Source organism: Heloderma suspectum, chromosome 6 (genome assembly GCF_057233095.1).
Source record: "Heloderma suspectum isolate Gila_16-S chromosome 6, 16-S_ref, whole genome shotgun sequence".
Classification (NCBI taxonomy): Eukaryota; Metazoa; Chordata; class Lepidosauria; order Squamata; family Helodermatidae; genus Heloderma; species Heloderma suspectum.
The window spans coordinates 117,971,697-117,995,424 of record NC_139463.1 but is presented as its reverse complement, the minus strand read 5'-3'; the positions used below and the strand labels follow the sequence as shown (position 1 = coordinate 117,995,424).

The following is a 23,728-nucleotide window of genomic DNA, read 5'->3' as shown; positions in this document are numbered from 1 at the left end:
GTCAACTGTGATGGCTACGTAAACATTTACATAGCCTAACATGGTGTTGTTTTTTTTAAACCTAGCCGTGATAGACTATGTACATCTTTACGTAGTCTATCACTTTTTTTTTTAACTGGAAATGGCGGTGGCAGCAGCCGGTTGGAAGACTGGCCGCCGCAGCTGCTGCCGCCGACCCACTGCCAGAGCCGCCACCGGAGCCGCCGCCGCCAGGAAGATCCACCCAAGGTAAGTCTCGTCCCAGGGGGTGGCAGGGGGGTGGCAGGCCATTCTGCCACCGATTTCGGGGGGCCGAATGCGCTGGCATTCAGCCTCCCCGAGATCCGTGGTGGAATTTTCGTACATCCCTATCTTAATCTAGAAAAAGGACTAGAGGGGAAAGGTTAAGCAGGCTCTCTTCATGCCATGGCCAGCCCTACCTTTAGACAGTGTGAAGTGGTCACTTAAGGCAGCAGTTGCTGGGAGGCAGCAGCAAGGTGATGGAGGAGGGACCCTGCAGCTAAGGATGTTGGAGAAATTTGTTTCAGTCAATCTTTTATCAGGTTTTACGCAGTTTGCCCCTTCCAGATCGAACACAGATTTGGATAGAATCTGTTGTCAAAGTCCATACCTTTCCGAGCTTGGAATGTGATTTGCAGACACCCCCCAACCCCTCAATGCACTGAACTTCATGTGTACATTTGAGAAATGTGCATGAAAAATGCTTTTGAAAAATGCACACAGGTATACTTTAGTCAATGGGAAAATAATGTGTACCTTTCGAAGATGCACACAACTGATGCATGATGTGGGAAAATATGCATGGAAATACACATGGATTTTCACGTGAAACAAGCAAACAAAGCTCACCACCTGAGACAGACTCAAGTTGGAATGAGCTTTGAAGTGGAATTCAGGGGAATTCGGTGAGCTCACAGCTTTGCTGATTTGCTCACCCCTGTCTGTGTCCTGCACAGTGCCCCCTAAGATAGCCTGGAGGAGGGACCATCTGGTGCTTTGCCTGGGGAACAGAATTGTCTTGGGTTGCCCTGCTTTATTTACCACACCTGTGCTGATACACAGTCTGTCTTTGGCTGCTTTGGGTCAAGACAGACTGACAGACAGACAGATAGATAGGCAGGCAGGCAGGCAAACATGCGCACACACTCACACTCACACTGAGGAAAGGATCAGCAGTTAACACTAGGGATGTACAGATTCCTCACCGTCCATTCTGGTGGGGAATCTGCGGGGGGGGGGAGCGATCTGTTCCTCCTCCCGGAATCCTCACAGAGCAGCTCCGCTCCGCGAGGATTCTGCAGAGCCGAGGGCTGCCCTGGATTCCCCTGGAGGTTTTTTGGCTTCCCGGACTTACATAAATGATTCCGTAAGTACCGCCGAAAAATCCTTTTCACATGCCTGCCATCGGTCTCTATAAGCCTCTGGTCACACAGGGAAAATGCCTATATATTTTCGTAAAAAGGGTAAAGCCCTTTGCGGGGATTCCCCACGTATCTTCCAGTCACTTGACCTCAACTCACCTGACCTCACCTGACCACAACAGACCTGTCCTGTCCTGACCTCACCTCACCTGACTTCACCAGACCTGTCCTGACCTCACCTCACCTCACCTGACCTCACCTGACCTCACCTCACCTCCATAGACAATAAACAGAAAAGATGGAGGATTTCCGTGAACTTCGTGACTCAGCCCCAGAGAAAGAAAGCATCGGGTCACAGGGAAAATGCTATTGTAAAAAGGGTAAAGCCATTTGCGTTCTTCTTTCATTTCTGATTTACAGATTTCTTTTCATGATTATTTTCATAAAGTCCGCATAAAATTTGGCGGACAAAAAATAAGGGTCCACGTGAGCTCTGGTCTGGGCTGACAGGGCTGCCCCATTCCAAGGAGGATTCCATGGACCGGATTTGTCCGAATTCCACCCCATTTAAAATTTGTGTGGAATTCTCTGACATCCCTAGTTAACACATAGTTTGGACCTGAGTTAGAAGCAGTGGGAACACTGTCAACCACAGAGACAGTACACTTAAACTGACCCCAATCATCTCTCCTCCTGCCAGTTCGGATGAACTAGAATGGACTTTCTTGCTTGTAATAGTAAGTTTTCCCAAATACTTGTCCGCTTTCTAAAAATGGATGAAGAAATCACATGAAGAGGGATTAATTCAACATGCATGGTTTCTTTTTGATGTAGATATTGGTCGTTTTGAACCAGGGGCAAGTTGTGATGGAGAGCACATCAGGATTGTGCAGGCTTGAGGCTTCTCAAACCAAACAGCATCACTGTCTAGTTTTTAGAGGGGGAAGCTGTCTTCCTTCCTCACTGTGGAACCTCCCCACCTTGCACAGTAATACATGGCAGTATCTTCATGCTTCAGGCTGTTTATATCCAGAAACAGTGAGTTTTGGGAGTTGTCTCTAGAGATGATGAACCGCCCTTTGAAAATGTTGCCATAATATTGAGTGTCTCCATTGCCATTGGTAATGGAAGCCACCCATTCCAGCCCTTTCCCTGGCCTCATCCTGGCCCAGTGCATCCCGTTGCTGGTATATGTGTAACCAGATACTTTGCAAGAAATCTTTACAGAATCCCCAGGCTGTTTCAATTCATCGCCAGACTGGACCAGTTGGATTTCAAGCCTCACACCTGTATGGATACAGCAAATAAGATTTGTTCAGTTCAAACTTTGAACTCGCAAGTCTGGCCATTAAATGGACCCTTTTGTAGGCTGATGTCCAGTCACTCCCCCCCCTCCTGAAACAGAAGAGCACTGAATGGTTTGTTATGAGACAGAGTAGGCTGTTTGTGTTTGCGCTAAGCATGTTTGTGATATGAGGTATTGATGTGTTCATGGTAAAGGGTAACAAGAGATCATACTTTTGTCTATTAAAAAAATAAAATCCATACTTCTGTGTGCTCCTATGTGCATTGCTGGAAGAGAGAGAGAGAGGGAGAGAGAGAGAGAGAGAGAGAGAGAGAGAGAGAGAGAGAGAGAGATGATAGTGTTGGAATATCTAAGATTGAAAAGAATTGCAAATGAATGTTTCTAACCTCCTTCAGTTTCCTTCCCTGACATTGTTATGAGTTAAAGATCTGTCAACGTTGCTCACCTGAAAAAAATGCCATGAAATATAGAAAGTGCCAGAAGCAATGCTGGTCCATTTTAGCAAGCCACATGGTCTTCTGTCCTTGTAGACTTAATGTTCTTGTCTAGTGATAGTCAGAAATAGATGAGTGGCATTTTAACATCATTGTTCTGTTGACCGATTTGCATAACGCTTCAACAAACAAATGGGATCATCCTATAACATCCTTCATCTGTGATGGTCTTTAGGACAGTACAGACAAGCATGTGTGTGCCAGGACCAGTGGAGGCTGGTGGCTCCAATTTCGGTGGGGCTGTGAGCCATTCTGGGTTTCAGTCAGAACAAGCCAGAACTCTAAGGGAACCCTATTCTCCAAATAGGTTCAGCACCTTGGATAGCTGCTTTGGAGCTCTGTCTGGTTCTGACTGAAACCCATAATGGATTCTCAGCCCAACTGGAGTTGGAAACACCAGGATCCCCTGGTCAGGGCTTTTAAGGTTCAAATTACATTCTACACACAGTTGCATGTTTTCTATACTCAATGGTTTAAGGTCTATCTATCTATATATATATATCGATCAATCAATCATCTATCCATCTAATCTATCTATTTTTCTATCTATCTATCTATCTATCTATCTATCTATCTATCTATCCATCTATCTATCTGGGGACTGGAAATAAAGTCCTATAAGGAGAGACTGAAAGAACTGGGCATGTTTAGCCTTGAGAAGAGAAGACTGAGGGGAGATAGGATAGCTCTCCTCAAGTACTTTGTAACAACATTTCAAGTACTTGAGGAGAGCTATCCTATCTCCCCTCAGTCTTCCTCTCCCCTCAGAGAGGAAAACCAGGATTTCTTCTCGATCATTCTGGAGTTCAGGACATGGAATAATGGGCTCAAGTGACAGGAAGCCAGATTCCACCTGAACATCAGGAAAATTTCCTGACTGTTAGAGCAATATGAGAATGGAACCAATTACCTAGGGTGATGGTGGGCTCTCCCACACTGGAGGCAGTCAAGACAAGGTTGGACAGCCACCTGTCAGGGATGCTCTGACTTGGATTCCTGCACTAAGCAGGGGGTTGGACTCAATGGCCTTATAGGCCTCTTCCAACCATACTATTCTATGATACTATGATATCTATGGTATCTATCTAATCAGGAAAAAATGCAGCAGGGAGGAGGGGTAAATGACATCTGATCATTTCCAGGCTCAAAACACCCTCCCCTGGGTTGCTTTTCATTCTGTAGAGAAAAAGATACAGGCACCTGGTCATTCCTCCTCTTCACAGGAGCGAATGCTGCTGAGTGCTACTTTGAGCAAATAGCAGGATGTCAAGGAAATGAGCAGGCCCCTTCCCTACCAGTCAACCACTTTCAATTGCAGCCTGCTTGTCAGTTTTTTTTTAAAAAAGTAGGGATGCCAGAGAATTCTGCCACAGATCTCGGTGAGGCCGAATGCCAGTGCATTCGGCGCCCCAAAATCCATGGCGGAATGAAGCTCCCGCCCCCCCAACCCACGAAAGGCGCACGAAATGGAGCACTTACCTGCTGCCGTTCATGCTGACTTGCGAATGGCGGCTGCCCTGCAGCCGCCATTGGCTTCTTCATCATAGCTGTGATAGGCTACATAAGTATTTATGTAGCCTATGATGGCAAGCCAAAAAAAAAACAATAAAAAGCATACGCAAATGGCGGTGGCTACGGCCGCTGCCATTTGCATTCCCTATTTTTCGCCTTTTTAGCCTACGTAAATATTTACATAGGCTATTATGGCGAGAAGAAAAAGGAACGCAAATAGCGCCCACTATGCCATAATAGCCTATGTAAATATTTACGTAGGCTAAAACGGCAAAAAATAGGGAATGCAAATGGTGGCCGCCGTAGCCGCCACCATTTGCGTACACTGGTTATTTTTGGCTTGCCGTGATAGGCTACATAAATACTTATGTAGCCTATCACAGCAGCTTCACTGGATGCAAATGGCAGCACTGGATGCTACGGTGGCCGCCATTTGTGTCCACAGCAGCCCGTCCACGGCTGGAAGTCTGGCTGCGGACGGCCGTGGCCAGCGGCTCCACAGAGTTGCCACAGAGCAGAGCCGGCCCGGGGAGGATTCGGGGGGGGAGGGACTGAGCGCCTCCCCCCCACCGCGAAACCAAGCTGCAAAAAGGTAAGTGACTTTCATACATCCCTATAAAAAAGTGAGTGAACGTGAGAGAAAAGACCAACTGCACTAGTGCGGGGTTTAGCCCTTATATTTAGGGAATACTCCACTCTCGGGCTGAATGTACCTGGTCCTAATGTTCTGCGTCAGAGGATTTTTGGAGGCTGCCCTCAGGGAGAAGTGTGTGTGTGCATGTGCTCTGAATTCTTCTTCGCATTGAACTCAATGCACAGGCCTTCAGGTCATGGCCTTAGCACACCTCTACTTTCCTCATTAATATTTGCTTGATGCCAATGGTCTGGTGAGAAAATAAGAAGGTATGGTGAACAATGGCATGTAAGCCAGCCTACTCAGTAGTGGCATCCACCATGTGGAAGCCTCTCCCATATGTAGTTCCAGGGACGGAAACTGGGGTGAGCTTCAGGTGCCTCTTGAAATTGCATTTGCTCACTCAGACTTTCCCCGACTCGTAATTGATCATGACGCAACGTTGTTTTACTGCTTTTGTTGTAAGGATTTTAAGCTATGTATTGTTTTATAATGTGTTTCAGATTGGTTTTTATATTGCATTGTATGCTTGCTTGTTTATGTAAACTTCTTGGAAATTCTGGAATGTCAAGTGGTACTGAAGCAGCTTAAATGGAACAAATCAGTAAAGGAAGAATTAGGTGAGACGTTCTAGTTTTATTTTGGAGGAAGTCAAATTTGAAACCCTCTTCCACACAAAACAAGGCTATGTGGGTAATGCAGCAAGAGAGCCAGTGTGGTGTAGTGGTTAGAGAGTTGGACTGGGAGCTGGGAGATCTAGGTTCTAGTCCCCACTTGGCCATGAAAGCTCATTGGGTGGCTTTGGGCCAGTCACAGACACTCAGCTCAAACTTCCTCACAGGTTTCATAGAATCACAGAATCATAGAACAGTAGGGTTGGAAGGGGCCTATAAGGCCATCGACTCCAACTTCCTGCTCAATGAAGGAATCCAAGTCAGAGCATCCCTGACAGATGGCTGTCTAGCTTCATCTTGATTGCCTCCAGTGTGGGAGAGCCCACCACCTCCCTAGGTCATTGGTTCCATTGTTGGATTGTTCTAACAGTCAGGATGTTTTTCTTGATGTTCAGCCAGGTTGTTTTTGTTGTGAGGTTAAAATGGAGAGGAGGAGGATTACATATGCTGCCTTGGGTTTCTTGGAAGAAAAAAGGTGGGATATGAATGCAATAAACAAACAAACAAACTGAGGAGTGGTGGGGATGATTGCCTTCTGGGTAACTACTAAAAACAGAATGAATGATGGAGAATATGGAAATGTGTGCCTATTTGCCTGATTTCCATACCTTCATTACATGCCGTTTATCTTTACTTATGCAGAGTATATAGATAATACAATCACTTAACAGAAACACCTCAAAGAAGGGGAGAAAACAAGAGAGAGGTTGTCTTCCAGTATTCCCAGATCATGTCCTGCTACTAGGGATGTACAAAAGTCACTTACCTTTCCGCGGATTATGTTCATGGTGTGGGGGGGAGGCATTCCGTCCCTCCCCCCGGAATCCTTGACGGGGGGGAGGCGATCCAGTCCTTCCCCCCGGAATCCTCGACAGCCGGCTGGGCTCCACGGCGGCTCCGCGGAGCAGCCGGCCAGGCCCAGGCCAGGGCCGTCCACAGCCAAATTTCCGGCCGCGGAGGGCTCTGGGTAAAAACACACACACAAAAAAACACATATGCAAATGGCAGCGGCTACGGCCACTGCCATTTGCGTTCCTTATTTTTCGCTGTCTTAGTCTACATAAATATTTACATAGACGATGACGGCGAAAATAAAGGGGAACGCAAATAGCGTAGTGGGTGCTATTTGCATCCCTTTTTGATTCGCTGTTTTAGCCTACGTAAATATTTACATAGGCTAAAATGGCAAATCAAAAAGGGATGCAAATAGTGCCCACTACACTATTGGTGTTCCCCTTTATTTTCACCGTAATAGTCTACGTAAATATTTACGTAGACTAAGACGTTGAAAAATAAGGAATGCAAATGTATCCCTTTGCGTACGCATTTTTTTTTTTACCAGGATGTGATAGTCTACGTAAGTCTTTATGTAGCCTATCACATCTCTGTAAAAAAACAACCCCCCCCGACAAGACTGCAAATGGTGGCAGCAGCAGCCAGTTGGAAGACCAGCCTCTGCAGCCACCACTGCCGAAGCCGCCGCCGGAGCCGCCGCCGCCCGGAACATCCGCCCCAGGTAAGTCTCATCCCAGGGGGTATCTGCGGGGGACCGGGGGGCAGGCCGTTCTGCAACAGATTTTGGGGGGCCAAATGCACTGGCATTCGGCCTCACCGAGATCCGTGGCAGAATTCTCTGACATCCTTACCTGCTACCATTGTATAGACTGGTTCTTCACATTTTTTTTTCCTCATGTGAAGGAAAAGTCATCTGGTAGAAACCTTTCCATATCAACTATAGTTGCATGAATTCAAAATATTAGAATAGAGCCCTGCTGGATCAGACCAAAGCCATATATAGGAATGGGTGACCATGCAATGTTCAAACTCATTGAGGTTCTCTGAATTCTTCAGAACACGACGGCTCGCCTGATTAAAGGCAGCCACCGGCATGATCACATCAGTGCTGAATGAGTTTCACCTGTTACCAGGTGTTTTCCAGGCCAAATTTATGGTGTTGGTTTTGACCTTTCAAACCTTATAGGGTTCCGGCCCTGCCTATCTCAAGGAGCATCTCCAGCAACACCAGACAGGCTGCTTAACAAGATCAGTCGCGGATGGCCTTCTCTCTGTCCCATCAGCCAGGACAGCTAGGCTGGTGAGGATGAGGGAGAGGGCCTTCTCTGTGGTGGCCCCCATTCTGTGGAACTCCCTCCCTAGGGAACTCTGCCATGCCCTGTTTTTAATGAGCTTCTACCATGCATTAAAAATGGTTGTTCAGGCAGGCATTTGGGGTGGGCTAGGGTATTTTTAGAAATACGATGCTTTAAAGTAGAGTTTTATTGTTCTAAAACTGTGTATATTGCTGTACATCACCCAGTGTGGCCGGGTGAGCAGCCCGATGAGCAATTAAGAAATTCAACAAATAAATTTTAAAATTCCTCAAAGCTTGTTTCACCTAATTTGCATTCCTGAAGGAAAGTTTGTTTCTTTGTTTACTCAGGAAAAAATCAGATTTTTAAAATGCGCATTCCCCTCATCGGAAATGCACATTTCCCCCATAGGGTAAAGCATGAAAATCCACATTTTTTGGAAGTGCACACTTTTGAACATGAACACAAGTTTGGGAAATTAGAAAAAATGCCTGAGAATTGTGTTCCTGTTTGCAAACTTGCATAGGGTTGCAAACAGGGCATGTTTGCATGATTTGCAAGCAGGGATGGAATCAGGTCCAGCATTGTGTTTGCACAGTGGGCAAACAGATACCACTGGGTAGCTGCCAAGGAGGCCATGAATGCAGTAGCCTCCTCCTGCCCATGTTCCTCGGCCACAAGTATTCATCAGAGGCATACTGCCTCCTTTACTGGAGGTAAAATATGGCCACCATGATGATTGGCAGCTTTTGATAGCCTTATCCCCCAATAACAGGAGCAGGACAAAACACAACAGAATGCTGTGCTTCCACTGACTGGCTAAAGAGAAGACCCCAGAGAGAAGCCTTTCCTGAATTGACTGCATCTAGATTTGTCCATGTGTTCAGGATCCTTCTGTAATATAGGTATATCCACAGCACCATAGGCAGGAGATGAATCATGGTGACCCTGGCATCCATCAAATGGCAGAGCTGCCATTTCTGGTTTCTGTATGGTTCTATATCACTGTGAGCAGCACAGAAATAGAGGCCACTGTCTCCAGCTTCCAAGTTCCTTATCTTTAAGTAAGCTGTGTTCATGGAATTATCCCTGGAGATGGAGAATCGTCCCTGCAGAACCCGACGGATATTATCTCTAGTGCCATCCAAGTTAACCTCTCCTATCCACTGTATTCCTTGATTGCTGATTTCCCGAGTCCACTCGATCCAGAACTGATCAAAAGAGGAGGAGGAAGCTTTGCAGGACAGAGTCAAGGTCTCCCCTGGGTGTTTAATTTCTGAAATGGGCTGTATCATGGAGATCTGGGATTCAGCAGCTGGAGACAGAAGAGTGGAAACAACACATTATGGGTTTTGATAATAATTTGTCTAGCATTTTTTATGTATCTATCAAAGGTGTCTTCAGCACTTTATTCCCACCATCTGTATAGGAATCTTGTTAGGTAGGTCAGTATATTCATGGGGGTAAAAACAGCTGGAGAGAGCTAGAAGTTTACTGTGTTCAGCTCAGGATCTTCAGTGCTTCAGGGTGTATTCCACCTGAAACACCAAGTGCCTAGATTCAAGGGGAAAACAAATTAGCTGGTGTACAGTGCATTAAAATTGGTTAACCCAGGGCCAGCCACATTGGAATCTTTCTGCCCCTGGGTCACAGATTCATTTACAACTGGATGCATTGGAGACAGCTATTAAAAATGAGGTCAAAAGGCTCCAGAGGTCTGAATATGTCACAGTACACATGAACATAGATGATCCAGCATGAAGTCGTTCAAGGCATGGACATGCAGTTCTGCATTTGCAAATGAAGCTCATGTCATTTCACATCTGCAGTCCCCAGGTAGCTGTGCTCACCAAAGAAGATGCCCATCAGTATGAAGGAGGAGGATATAGCCTGCATGATACTGGCTATATGATGGTAAGTAAACAATGACAATTATGTATTTGGAGGAAGAACCTGTTGGAAGGTCTTCAAGAAAACCCCAAGAGTGTGGTTAATCCTATAAGACCTCCCAGTGGAAGTGGCATTTGCATTGGTGTGTCTATAAACAAGATTCGGCTAAATCTTTTTTTGTGCACAGTTTTTCTAGGGAGGAAAAACAAAGCAATGCTCAAAACACAGCATGCCAAGTTATCATGGAATACTGGCTGTCAGGCGGAAAAGAACAACAGAGACCATGGAGTGGGGTGGACTGGCTGTTTCAGGAAGACATGGCAGGCTGGAACCTTGGACACACCTATTAGAACATGGGGAATGAGTAGTCAGAAACATAGCCCAGTTGTTGTGACTAGTATCGTTGATCGCAGTGTTGGATAGACAGATAACGTCACTTTTCAGCCCCAGCACTACCATGCTTCAAAAACACTTTGCCATACAATATGTGAAAACTGCTGCTCACAATGATATCTGTATCTGTATCTGTATCTGTATCTAATCTATCTATATCTATCTATGCATACATGTGCGTGTGTGTGTATTACACATGCACACACACATACATACACACACACAATGAAAGATAGAAAGACTAACAACAGGGTATTGAAATATATTTTAAGCTAAGCGTTGTGGCTTCCGCCCTCATCAGTAGCTGTGCTGCTAATTGGGTATCAGAAGTCCCAGTTTGGAATGCCTGGAGATAAACGGTTCTTCGGAGAAAAAAACAGAGGCACAATTGGTACAATACTTATGGATTGTCCTCCAGATTAAGGCCACTTGGACTAAGAAGTCAACAGATCCAGAACTTTTCCTTTTTGCCAAGCATATCGGGGTCGTTTGTTTATTCTACTGGAACTGACTGTAAATCTGAGAGACGATGTGCAGGAGAATTGAAATGTCTTGCAACAGGCTGCTCCAACGTTTTTTTTTTTGGGGGGGTGTTGGTTAGAATTGCGGATTTGTGGTAAGGGAATCTTGTTCTTAGGTCTGCTGTAGTCTTGTCTGGGAAGAGCTTAATTGGGTCTGGTTGGTTAAGGGAAGGGAAGAAATGAGACATACAGACATAGCTGGGATAATAAATTGGCCACAACTTTACTGACTCACTTGAATTGGCTTGCTGGCAGTATAGGGCATGGATCCTGTCATCGGCCTCCCCACCTGCTGACCAATTCCCCTTCCTGGCCCCCATGACAGGAGTGCTGGTGGTGGATGGCAGGGCCAGAGGCACACCACAGCATAGACTACTAATGTGAACCCCTTTCCACCACTCTGAACATGGCCAGCTCACAGCCCCCATGCTGGGCTGGTCTTGGTGCCACATCCTCAAGGTTCCTTACGGGAATGCCCACCATGGGGAAACAGGCCAGGGGCCCCAATCCCACTCCCTTTGCCAATGGATCCAGCCCAATGTCTATCACACTTATAGTTGTGACAAATGTTATAAAATGAAGTTTAATGTTTAAAACAAAGCGTTTACTGGTAGTCCAGATCAACTAATTTACAATGGAATCAGCGTTGCAACAGGGAAGGCAAAAAACCCTGCACAGTCTTTGCCAATTGATATGCAGGTAAAACTCCTTCCTAGGCCCATTAACTAGTGATGACCACTGCCACCACAAGTCATTTTACCACCCGGAGTGGGGGGGGGAGTCTGCAACTGCAATCCTGGAGCCACATGGGAGCCCTGCTTTCAGGGGCCTCAGCTTGAACTGGAGTGAGAACAAAGGCAGATCTCACTTCCGCCTCTTTGGCCCCACCCCCATGAAAGCACTGATTGGCTCAGCAGTCCCGTCCTGAAAGACTTTTCCCCCACAGGGGAGTCAAACTCTCAGATTCTGCCTGCACACAATTAGGTTCTTTTCCCCACTGTGCTATACTGGGGAAGGCAAGGATGACAGAGTCATCCAAGCACTTCTTGCCAGCCTTTGCTCTCTTTGCTCCCATCCTGCATGCCTCCACAGATCACAGCTCCCCATTAAGAGGGGAACTCAGCTTCCCTACATATTGCATACAGCACCCATTAAAAAACAAAACAACAAAACATTCAGCTAAGTAAACCTAAACCACAGAAGAAGGAGTGCATGTTTACGACTTATGCAATTGGTTTTGTTTTGTCAGTAATTGTGTTCCTAAAAGAAGTGTTTTCTTCGAGGTAACTGCTGGCAATGCAATGTGTTGATTTAAAATGGTATGATCCTGGGTTGCAAATATCTTGCTTTAATTAACAATTTACACAGATTGAGTGGTTTTTCGAATGCGATGCATGGTGGAGAATTAATATCTGTTGTAACACTTTACACCAACCACATATATATGGATATATAATAGGATAATTGATGCATTTCTCTAGTTTGTGGCCTCCCTGTAGCACCCACCAACAGCCATTGGCTTATATGGTCTCACATCTTGTGATTGTCCAGCCCTAATTCCTCAGATGCATGATGTTTTCCACTATAAGAGAACAAGGAATGCCATTGGCACAGATGTCTAATCCATGATAAGTTATATGGGCTAGCTGGGTTTGATAGGGCATTACTTCAGTTTTCTTTCCTATTCATTCGCACAAGCAGGTTGAGGAAGAGAAGTTCTGAACCTAAAATAATTTAAAAAGAAATCTGTTATTCCCTTTGTGTCAATGACTATGTAGCCAAATCAATACAACAGAACCCTAGAGTGTGACTTCCTTCCTGTTCCTTGAACCACACTGCCTTCCAGTGGTCATTGAAAAAGTCAAAAGTACTTTGAATCAATTATTAGTTGTCTCAATCTTTTGCAGCTGGAGACGGTCTTTTGCTCACCCTTGAGACCTGGTTAATCATCTCAGCAAGGATTTTTTCCCATGTACAGATGGGCAGTGACACTTACTTGTGTTGTCTTTTTGTGTGGCATGTGGCTTGCTTGTATCCATCGTGTGAGTATGTCCAACCACGGTGCTTTGCGAGCATCTTCATTCATGCATCTGATCTCTGGTTGTGTGGCATTCTGTGTGTGTGTGTGTGTGTGTGTGATGAATGGATGGCTCTCTCTTGTGGTATATGTATATAGTGACACTCATGGCCTTTAGGGCCCTTCCAACTCTGAGTCCATGAGTTTATTCACAGATTGAGTGAAGAACTGAACATTTTCCAAAACATAAAACAACAAACCCTGATTGATAAACATTCAAATTTCAGAATCAAGCTTTGACACTGAGTTCAAAATTTAAGTTTTGACTCAAAAGCATGTCCTTTGATGACTTAGAAAGTCAGATCAAAATTTCCTGTAGCAATTCCAAGTTAGCTTGTCAGATGTCATCTGCCATTGTTGAACATCAAATCTCTAGAATATTCACTATTTGCAAATAATGTGTGTGTGTTTCTGTGTGGGACTTTGTTTCTGTACAAATTATAAGTTTTTTCAGTTGCCTGTGGCCATTCAGTGATGCTAATGTCGGACAAGGATTTGAACTTGGGTCTTCCATAGGGATGGATGGATGCCCCAGTGTTTGGGTCCTCCGGACACAGACCAAGCCACTGACATGGCTAGCGTGCCCCTGGACCCTTGCTTGAGCTCCCCCCCACACTTTCTGAGTTGCCCACACTCACCCTGGACCCATCCACGAGCACAACGACTGCCATTTTGCGAAAGACAAGGGTGATCATGAATATGCGCACACCTAGTCTTGCACAAAATGACGCTGTGAATAGCCAATATACGCACGATTACAGGCATCAATGGCCCACCCGTGGCACTATTTCACACAAGACTAAATGTGTGCACATTCACGATTGCCATTTTCTTTTTCAAAATGGCAATCGTGGTGCTCATGGCTGAGTCTAGGGTGAATGCGGGCAGCTCGGCGAGGGGAGGGGGGCTCAAATAGAGGCAGGGGCTCAGTGAGCATGGCTCAGGAGCACAGTGGGGGAGCCCATCAGACTCCCAGACTCAGTCGGGTGCCCACACAACCCCTAGTCTTCCATAGCCAAACAGTTGTTTATTGGCAGAGCATCGCACTGCATGCAGAAGATGCCAGGGACTGAATCCCAGGTGCAAGCCCTGGTGTCTAGGGATGGTGCAGGTGCCCGTTTCGGTCGGCAAATCTTTCGGACCGCTGGCACCCATGGCCCCTGAGCTGCGCCCGCCAAGCCCTCCCCCTCTTGCTGGCCCTCCGGGCTGCAGTCAACCCCCCCCCACTCCGGTGAGCAGCCCACAACTTACCTGGGCCTGTTCGTCATTATCCTGATCACTATGTTTTTAAAAAACATGGCGATCGGCAGCTCTAGGCCATAGACTTGTATGCAAAATGTGCTGTGAGTTGCCAGTAGACTCTAGTTTCACAGCGCTGTTTTGCACATAAGTCTATCTATGTGCAAGCGCTGCCAATCACCATGTTTTTTAAAAACATGGCTATCGGGATAATGCCGAACAGCAGGCCTGGGTAAGTTGCAGGCTGCTCACTGAGCATGGAGGAGGCGGGGGGCTCGACTGCAGCCCAGAGGGCCAGCAAGCAAGGGGAGAGCTTGAAGGGTTCCCGGAGAACCCGATCTGGGATGTCTTCTCACATGCCTACTGGTATCTGCAGGTGGGGCTGGGAACATTCCGGTCCAAAACCCTGGACAGCAGCTCCCAGTCATTGTCAACAATCCCGGGCTACAGGGACGCACGGTCTTGGCATAAGGGTGTTTCCTACATCCTATGTTCCAAACCCACAGCTCTGGCTGCAATCTAGTTTGTTTATTTTTTTTATTATTTACCATATTTGTGCACCTCTCCATATCTAAAACAGATTTCGGAGAGGTGAACATAAAAGGTAAAATATTAAAAAGGATTTTAAAAAATGAAAGCACAATATTAAAATTGTGCTTTTTAAAAACAGAATACCAGTAAAAAATGTGGCTGGTCAGTGAAGGAATACCTCCTGGAACAGTGCTGTTTTCAGGAGACACCGGAAGCAACACAGGGCAGCCTCCAGGGGCAGGGAGTTCCACAGGAAGGGGGCCACCACACTGAAGGCTCTTCTCCTGGTGGACTCCAATCAGGCCATGGGTCCATGTGGAACCACCAGGACCATGCCCTCTGATGACCTCAGTGACCGGGCAGGTTGGTAAGGGAGAATGTGCTCTCTCAGGTGTTCTGCTTCCTAGTTGTTTAGGGCCTTGTACACTAGTACTAGAACCTTAAACCTGGTCCGGTAGCAAATAGGCAGCCAGTGCAGTTCCCTCAGCAAAGAAGCTGCATGCTGAAAAGGGCCAGCTCCCAAAAGCAGCTGAGCTGCATTAGCTCCAGCTTCCAGACCAGCCTGAAGGGCATCCCCACACAGAGTGCATGGCAGTAACCCAGTTTTGAGGTTCCTATCACCTGTACCTACCTTCTGTTCTGGGGGGGAGGGAATCTGCCCACGAGGGGAGGTGATCCGTCCCTTCCCCTGGAATCCTCTTCAGCCAGCTCTGCTCCGTGGTGATTCCACAGAGCCGGCCGCTGACTCCGTTTCATTGGTGATAACCATTTGCGGCCATAAAGCTCTTAGATTAAGCTAAATGCAGCCGTAAATGGCTGCATTTAGGTTAATCTAAGAGCTTTATGGCCACAAATGGCATCCGCTTCACCATTTGTATCCAGAGATCCCTCAGCCAGCGATACAGCATGCCAATGGCGGCTGTTATCGCCAATGAGATGGAGGTGGCCGCGGGAAGGATCTGGCTGAAGTGGATTCTGGCGGGAGGCAGAGGTAAGGGATCTTTTCTGCCATGGACTCCAGAGTCCATGGACTCCCCATGGACTCATTGGGGTCCGTGGCAGAATTCTCCGCCATCCCTACCTGTACCACTGCGGCCAAGCTATCCCTGTCCAGGAGAGGTTACAGTATACACAGTTACCTAGGATGAAGATCCTTTGAACTCAGTGGGACATACCTGTACCACTGCAGCCAAGCTATCCCTGTCCAGGAGAGGTTACAGTATACACAGTTACCTAGGATGAAGATCCTTTGAACTCAGTGGGACATGCTTCTAGGTAGGCATGCATAGGATTGTGTTTTAAGACTTCTGAGGGTGCAATCCTATTGGGATGCCCATCAGCCTCCAAACCTGGAGGCTGACGGGCATCCTATACAGAGCGGGAGCCGGGAGGAGCACGGAGGCAATCTTTGCCTCTGTGTTCCTCCCACTCTGCATTTTTTAGACAGGCTTCTAGCTGGGGCTTTGCAGAGTGGTAGGGAAGGGTACCGGACAGGGTGAAGGACTCTCTATAAGCTACCCTCCCCAGTCCCTTCCCCTCCCTGCCCACAGAACTGCCCCCTTTCCCTCCTCTCTAAGGTCACATTTGTGAGCTCAGAAAAAACAGCCGGTGTGGTCCTCTCTGTGCCAGCTTCAAGGGGTTGGGGGAGGGGAGCTTGGACTCTTGGGTCGGAGGTCAGAATGCTGTCTCTGAGCTCAGATCCAGGAATCCTAACTATATTACCCCCCCCCCCGAGCTTTCTAGGGGACACGAGATTGCTCTCTGAATCACACTAGCAAAGGAATGAGCTTAGCAACCTAGTTAAGAGTAGGAGAAAAATAAAAGCCTGTGCAGACAAGTCCTCTTAATGAGGTCCCATAAGAATATTATTTTTATTATTATTATTATTTGCGTCTTCAAAACTAATTTGTAGCTTGAACTAAAAGCCATTTGTAAAATGTAGCAGACATATAAGAAACATGTTTCTACAGCTGATCATAACCTGATTGTGTTTTTCTTGACTGAGATATGGCTTAGAATTTGTCTAGTTCCTCAAAAATGCTTTGAACTGAACACTTTCCGTTACAGAAAAGTTACTGCATTTTGTTTTCATTTTAAATCTAAGATAAATGTCTTGCCATTGAGGATGGAATGTTGTTTGACTAACCCTGACCATTTCTTCATATAATTCAGTAAGTACTTTTTACCTTATGTGCCTAAGCTGTATTTCACTTGGTGTGTTACAAGAACTGGACACTGGATGATGAAGATGATCTTTTTGTACAAAATGTGCATTCATATATGACATAGGTAGCAATATATGGATCGTGTAAATTTTGTTCCGTTGCCCTCTCATCAACAGAATTGGATTTTATTGTATTTTTGGTTTCTAAATTTGAGTGTACAAATTCACACTCGCATGAATTCACACATTCACAAATTTGTGCTTATGAAAATGTGCAAATCCTCCAAAAATGCACAGTGTCACACATTAGCCTATGGGGGAAACGTGCATGTTCAGCTTTTTTTAAAAAATGCATATTTTTATATTACTAAATTTGTGCAAAATTCTGGAAAGGTGGAAAAACGGTATGCAAATCTGCCTGACTGGTGAAAAGCTGGTCCTTGGCAGAATGATTTGATTCATTTGATTCTGTTTTGGATTTCTGTGAGATCTCTAGACATGGGCTGCATGAGCCTCCTTTGTACTAACAACAGGAAAGTAAATAGCTTAATGACACAGCAATATCTTCTTCTTCTTTCCCTCTTGGTAGTTACAGAAGAGAGCCAGGTCAATGGGTCCACTCCAAGAAGTTACCCAGACAAATCAAACTGTGATCACTGAGTTTATCCTCCAAGGGTTTCCAGGCTCTGCAGAGCTGCAGAAGTATATATTTGTGCCTGTCTTGTTTATGTACATCCTCACTGTTGTTGGCAACATCCTGATTATCTTCATTATCATCTGTGATCACCATCTCCATAACCCCATGTACTTCTTTCTGGGGAACTTCTCCTTCTTGGAGATCTTTTATGTCACCACCTTGTCACCCAAGATGCTGGCTAACTTCCTGGCAGAGAGAAGGGCCATCTGTTTCTACTGTTGCATCACACAAGCCTTTTTCCACTTCTTACTTGGGGCCACAGAATTCTGCCTGCTTGCTTCAATGTCCCTTGATCGCTACATAGCCATCTGCAACCCTCTGCATTATAGCATCATCATGAGCCGTAGGCTTTGCCTCCAGCTAGCCTTGGGATCATGGCTGGGAGGGTTCTTCACAGTCATCGTTCAGACCATCTTGCTGTTACGACTCCCATTTTGTGGTCCCAATCTGATCAACCATTTCTACTGTGACGTGACCCCATTGTTGAGCTTGGCTTGTGCGGACACACACCTGCTTGAACAGATGGTGTTAGTGGGGTCGGCCCTTCTGCTGTTCAGTTCCTTCTTGTTCACTGTGATCTCATACATCTTCATCATATCCACCATACTGCACATCCCTTCTTCTTCAGGGCAGCAGAAAGCTTTCTCAACCTGTGCTGCTCACCTTACAGTTGTGTCCATACAATATGGGACAGTCATGTTCATGTACGTGAAGCCCAGAGAAAACTCATCCCTGGAGGTTAACAAGGTGGTTTCTGTGCTGAATACAGTTATAACTCCTCTCCTCAACCCATTCATCTACACCCTGAGGAACAAAGATGTCAAAGAAGCTTTGAGAAAAACAGCAAACATTAAAAAAAATATTTCACTGACTTGATCTAACCCAGAGTAAATGTATTTGATTACAGTCAAACTGGGTAAAGCAAACATACCCCAACCACACTGATACACCTCTCTCTTCTTTCTCAGTGGCCTGGTCCTGTTTGGGCTACAATCCTATCTGCACTCACCAAATTAGTTTGCTATTAAAAGGACAATGATGTTGTGGCTACAGATGAGAGAACCAGTGAGGCTTGAGCTGATCAGTGCAATAAATGAAATGAATGAAATCAACGTTCTCTATCTCGAAGCTTGCTCTGCCTCATTCCCATTCCTGAAAGTGAGCTTTGTTGCGTGTTGAACAGCTGAAGTGTGCATTTAGGTGCACATTTTTTTAAAGTGTGCACCCAAATGCATACTCCCCCCCTCCATTGACTAAAGCATAAAAACACTCTTTTTTTTCACAATGCACATTTTTCTAATGTATGCATTTTGCAAATGCGATCACAACCTCAAGAATATGTGAGCGTTGCTGGAAAAATACATTCAGGGCTGGGAACAGGACAAGTTCTGATGTTTAAGGAACTGAAATGAAGTTCTCATACACCCTTAGTTGTGCCCTGATCCTATTGTACTAATGGTTGACTCTCAATAGTAACATGTATCTATAGCAGCTGTGGGAAAGGTTTTCAGCAGGTTTAGGAATCTTTTGGCTCTGAAACTACATCCCCAAGGGGGTGGCTTGAGAGTAATAATGCATAACAAATCCATGTGTCACAACTGCTGTCAGACAAAGTCAGCCCATGCTACTCCCAGCTGCAAAAGCCACATCCATTACTTGCAAGTTCCAGCCCAGATGACAACAATCTTTGATGCCCCACTGGTCATGTTGCTTTTCAAGAGTTTGTAGTGCCACATCAGTTGCAGGGTTAGAGCTCAAGTCATGCTCAACCATAATGCTAATTCATGGCAGTTCATTACTGCTCATCCTAACCAACTTCACAGAGTTGTTGGGAGGACAGAATGGGAAGCACACATACTATACGCTGCCCTGATCTCCTTAGAAGGGGGGTTTGTTGGATGCACACACACACTTGTTCTATGTCAGGGGTCCCTGACATTTTGGGACTTGAAGGCACATTTGAGAGCCCGCTGTGGGCACCACCCAAAAATGTCTCCCATGGAGGATGTGGCTAGTCAGATAATGGCTGCCATGGGAGGAGAGAAATAGTGAGGCTAGAGGCTGGGAGGGAGGGAAAAATGGAGAGAGTTGCTTCCTGGCCCACCCAATCTTCTTCTGTCCACACAGCCCTTTCCCCTTTCCCTTTCTCCCTTTGTGCATGCTCTCTCTCTCTCTCTCTCTCTCTCTCTCTCTCTCTCTTTCTCAATCATTTTCTCCCAACACCCAGCCTTTAGTCTCACTGTTTCTCTCCACACAACCCCTTTCCTTGCTATTTCTATCCCTTCCCCATCCCTGGCCTTCTTCCCTCCCTCCCTTCCTAGCCCCTGGCCTTGCTCTATCTCTCCCACTCACCCCTTTATCATGCTCTTTCTTTCCACTCCCAGCCCCCAGCCCCACTATTTCTCTCCCCACCACCTCCTTAGCTTGCTGTTTCTCCCCCTCCTAGCCTCTCACCTTGCTCTTTCTCTCCCCACCACCTCCTTAGCTTGCTGTTTCTCCCCCTCCTAGCCTCTCACCTTGCTCTTTCTCTCCCCTTTGCTTTGCTTTCTCTTCTTGCCCACTGAGCATTGGAGATGTTCATGGGCACTAAATTGGGGGCCCCAGTTCTCTGTGTTCATTTATAATACAAGTAAAGAAAAATATAATAAACCATTGACATGTTTATAATACAGGTTATACACACACACATGTTGATTTTGTTTTAAATTGGGCCTACCAACACTGAAAATGATGCATGCCCTTGAATCACACAGGACTCTTCTTCAGTCTTAAGTGAGATGTCTAATAATAATAATAATAATAATAATAATAATAATAATAATAATATATTATATTGTGGTGTTTTATATTATTTTTCATATTAAAAGATCTGAAAAATCATTGTTAAATGTGTGGAATACAAGTATCACCAGCACAACACTCAGCAGATGACAGATAGATAAATAGATAGATAGATAGATAGATAGATAGATAGATAGACAGACAGACAGACACTTTTGTGATATGCTGTCTCCCAGCGGTAGCCAAGAAGGGAACGGCAGGTCAGTCAGTCAGACCCCCCGAGCATCCAGGTTAGGACTGTTCACAATCTTGTGCTGTATTTGTAGATGAAGAAAGTTCAGTGGGAAAGGAGGGGAAGATGGAGTATTATTTTCAAAGGGCGGGGGATTCGATTAGAACACCAAATATTTCTGGCAGGCAGTGAGCTACATTTACCAGCGCCCTCAGTATTAAAGGAGCCTCCAGAGAGGGCATTTATTTGTGATGGAAATTGCATTAATCTGTGCCAAGGTCCAGTGAGAAGTGTTGGGGTTCTTCAGGCCTGCCTACAGTCGAGCTGTTTCGTTCAGACAGGGAAACTCGTTTTCCTAATCCTGCATGTGTGGGGGAGAGGATGGTGACTGGTAAGAGCTGAGGGAAAGCCACTCTTCCCATGCTCAGAGACACTGTCCTTTACAGCTGCTACAGACATTTTGAGACAGGTGCTGGTCCCTCACTCAAGCTGCTGCTGCTTGTGTCTCCTACAGCTTTTGGCTCCTGGTGGGAGACACAAGAGGCACTGGAGGAGGCAATGGTGTGTTGCCCCCTCCTCAGTCTGTGATTCATTCAACCAAAAATGGGTGAAATGGACCCAGTAATTTGAGGAGAATCTTTGGGGTGAAATGGTCCACTCCCCCAACTTTGTTTCTCAGGAACCTTTTCCACATTCTTCAGCACATTTACTTGGGACTAAGTCCCATAGAACTCAATGGGTCTTACTTCTGATTAGACGGGCATAGCATCGCATTGTTAATCTCGGATTTCCCCACTCCCCCACTGAAGACTCCACACCACCACATGCCAGCAAGGGGCGCCTTTTAAACTTGTGTGTCTGCTTTCGAATGAAACATCTTTTGCTTTTGTTTTGGCAATTCATTTTTATTTCTTGTTAAGAGAAAGAAATCCACACATTAAAAATGTTTTTCCAAATAGTTCAAGGGTGTGTGTGTGTTTTAAAAGGTAGTATGTGACTTCTTCTTGTTGTTTTTGGCCACTGACCTTTCTTTGGAGAGGTATCCGACGTGGCACCTATTAACTGAAATGAGCTGCTGGAGGAAAGGTGCACCTAGTATGTAAAAGTGTATGTTTTTCTGTAGATATTCAATGGCTGTCTACTGTCATGTAGTGAGTGTCAAAGGAGGCATCTTTATTGTATTTTATTTTTTATGGTGGCAGCCATTTTTAATGTCCCCAGATTCAAAAAGCACCTCATAACAGGGCTTTGGGGGGGGGGGGATGGCAGCCAGTGCCATTGTATAAAGGTGACTATATTAATGAACAGGCCTTTGAATTTGCTGTGAACGGTGAACCCCAATGTCTTTGCAGTGCCAAAACCTGAAATATTCCCTCTTCCTTGGTCAAGGCCTACTAGAATTGAATGACGCACGATGCATTCTGGAGGATGGCACATTTTTGTTCCTCTTTCTTTCTCTCTCTCTCTCTCTCTCTCTCTGGTCTTCTTTTTATGAAGCAGAGCATGTTGTCTCTTTGATACCTCTCCCAGCTGATTTCATCTCCCTCGTGGAATGATTAGGAAAGACTGAAATACTTATTCCCATAAACTTATAAATGTTCTTTAGATACAACCTGTGATGAAAAATCTGTGACTTCATGATCGTGTACACCAAGAAGAGTGCAGAAATATGTGATATATATATATATATATATATATATATGCACAGAAGGAGAAACAGATTTTTGTTTTTGTTTTTAATACAGTGATGATCATCAGTCGTTAACCCGTGTTAAATATTATGTTCTACAAGGGAGATAATTTGGTTTTACAAGGGAGATATTTGGTTTCATTCACTATAATGGCTTTGAAAATATTGGATGGTGCACAAGTACTAGAAGATATGACTTTTTTTTGAGAGAAAAAAGAGAAAGTGGTAACTTCAGGAACCAATCTGGGCATTTGATCATGTGAGTAACCTTTGTTTTCTTTAGTGATATGATGTTGGATATCATTTACTTTTCTGTCTCAAGTCAAGAATTATTTTTTGTTCAACCACAACATTCAGGGAGGGAATTAAACACTAAGGGGGGGGTGTCTAAAAATCTTTGTTAGATAATCTAGGAAATAAATGTTACGGACTTATGAAGTTTCCTTATACTGAGGTAGACAATGGATCCATCTCAGCTAGTACTGTCCACTGCAATGTGTTGTGGGTCTTCAAGATCTTAGTCAGCAGTCTTTCCCAGGCCAGATACTCAAGGAAAATGTATCTGTCAGTTTCCATATCTCTCAGTTTCACATTCTTCCAATCTTAAATTCATTTCATCCTAAACTTTGAGATGTACCCAAACTTAAGTTCAGCTCAATCCAAACATTGAGAACTTTAAACAAAAAAAAAACACCCTTATCATGAACATCTGAAAAAATCTATTACAAAAACAAACAAACAAATAAATAAAATGTGTGATTATTACAAATACAGATGGTCAAATGCATAAATAAATGAATGCAATAAATGTTTGTGTTTTTTCAGTAGTAAAACAAAATCTGAAATCAAAAGTAAAATTAAATCCGGAATAGCTGAAGTCCAACTCTGACATTCTGACTTTTGTTTTTAAAATCCCTGAATGAAAACCTAAATTTCATTGCTCATTTAGAAAGAGTTGTTAGTATTATCTAGTGGAAGCTGGTGGCTCCAATTTTGGTGGGGACGTGACTCCATTGTGCGTTACAGTCAGAACCAGCCAGAAGCCTAAAGGAGCTATCTAAGGTGCTGAACCCTAGCCCCCAAATAGAAAGTATCATAGAATCATAGAGTTGGAAGGGGCCTAGAAGACCATCGAGTCCAACCCCATGCTCAGTGCAGGAAGCCCAATTCCCAGGCGGTCTCCCATCCAAGTACTAATCAGGGCTGACCCTGCTTAGCTTAGGTTCAGCACCTCAAATAGCTCTTTTAGCGTTCTGAAACCCAGAATTGATGCACGGCCCCACTGAAATTGGAGCCTCCAGCCTCCACTGCGATCAACTTGCTATGTTATTCCTGTACCCCTTGTTTTGCCAGAACTCATACATCCAGCAGCACCTGTACGTTGGAATGTGGAAAAGGTGATAAAATCGGTCTGTAGAGAGGGGCAGGGAATTAGTATTAAT

The 23,728-nt window shown here is 45.1% G+C and overlaps 1 protein-coding gene across 1 annotated transcript; it reads left to right on the top strand.

Moving 5' to 3' along the window:
- Positions 1-17,496: 17,496 nt before the first annotated feature.
- On the top strand, positions 17,497-18,459 carry LOC146342818 (olfactory receptor 6X1-like). The gene has a single exon (XM_084808011.1). It carries the CDS (start codon positions 17,497-17,499, stop codon positions 18,457-18,459), a length of 963 nt encoding a protein of 320 aa, XP_084664137.1.
- Positions 18,460-23,728: the final 5,269 nt, after the last annotated feature.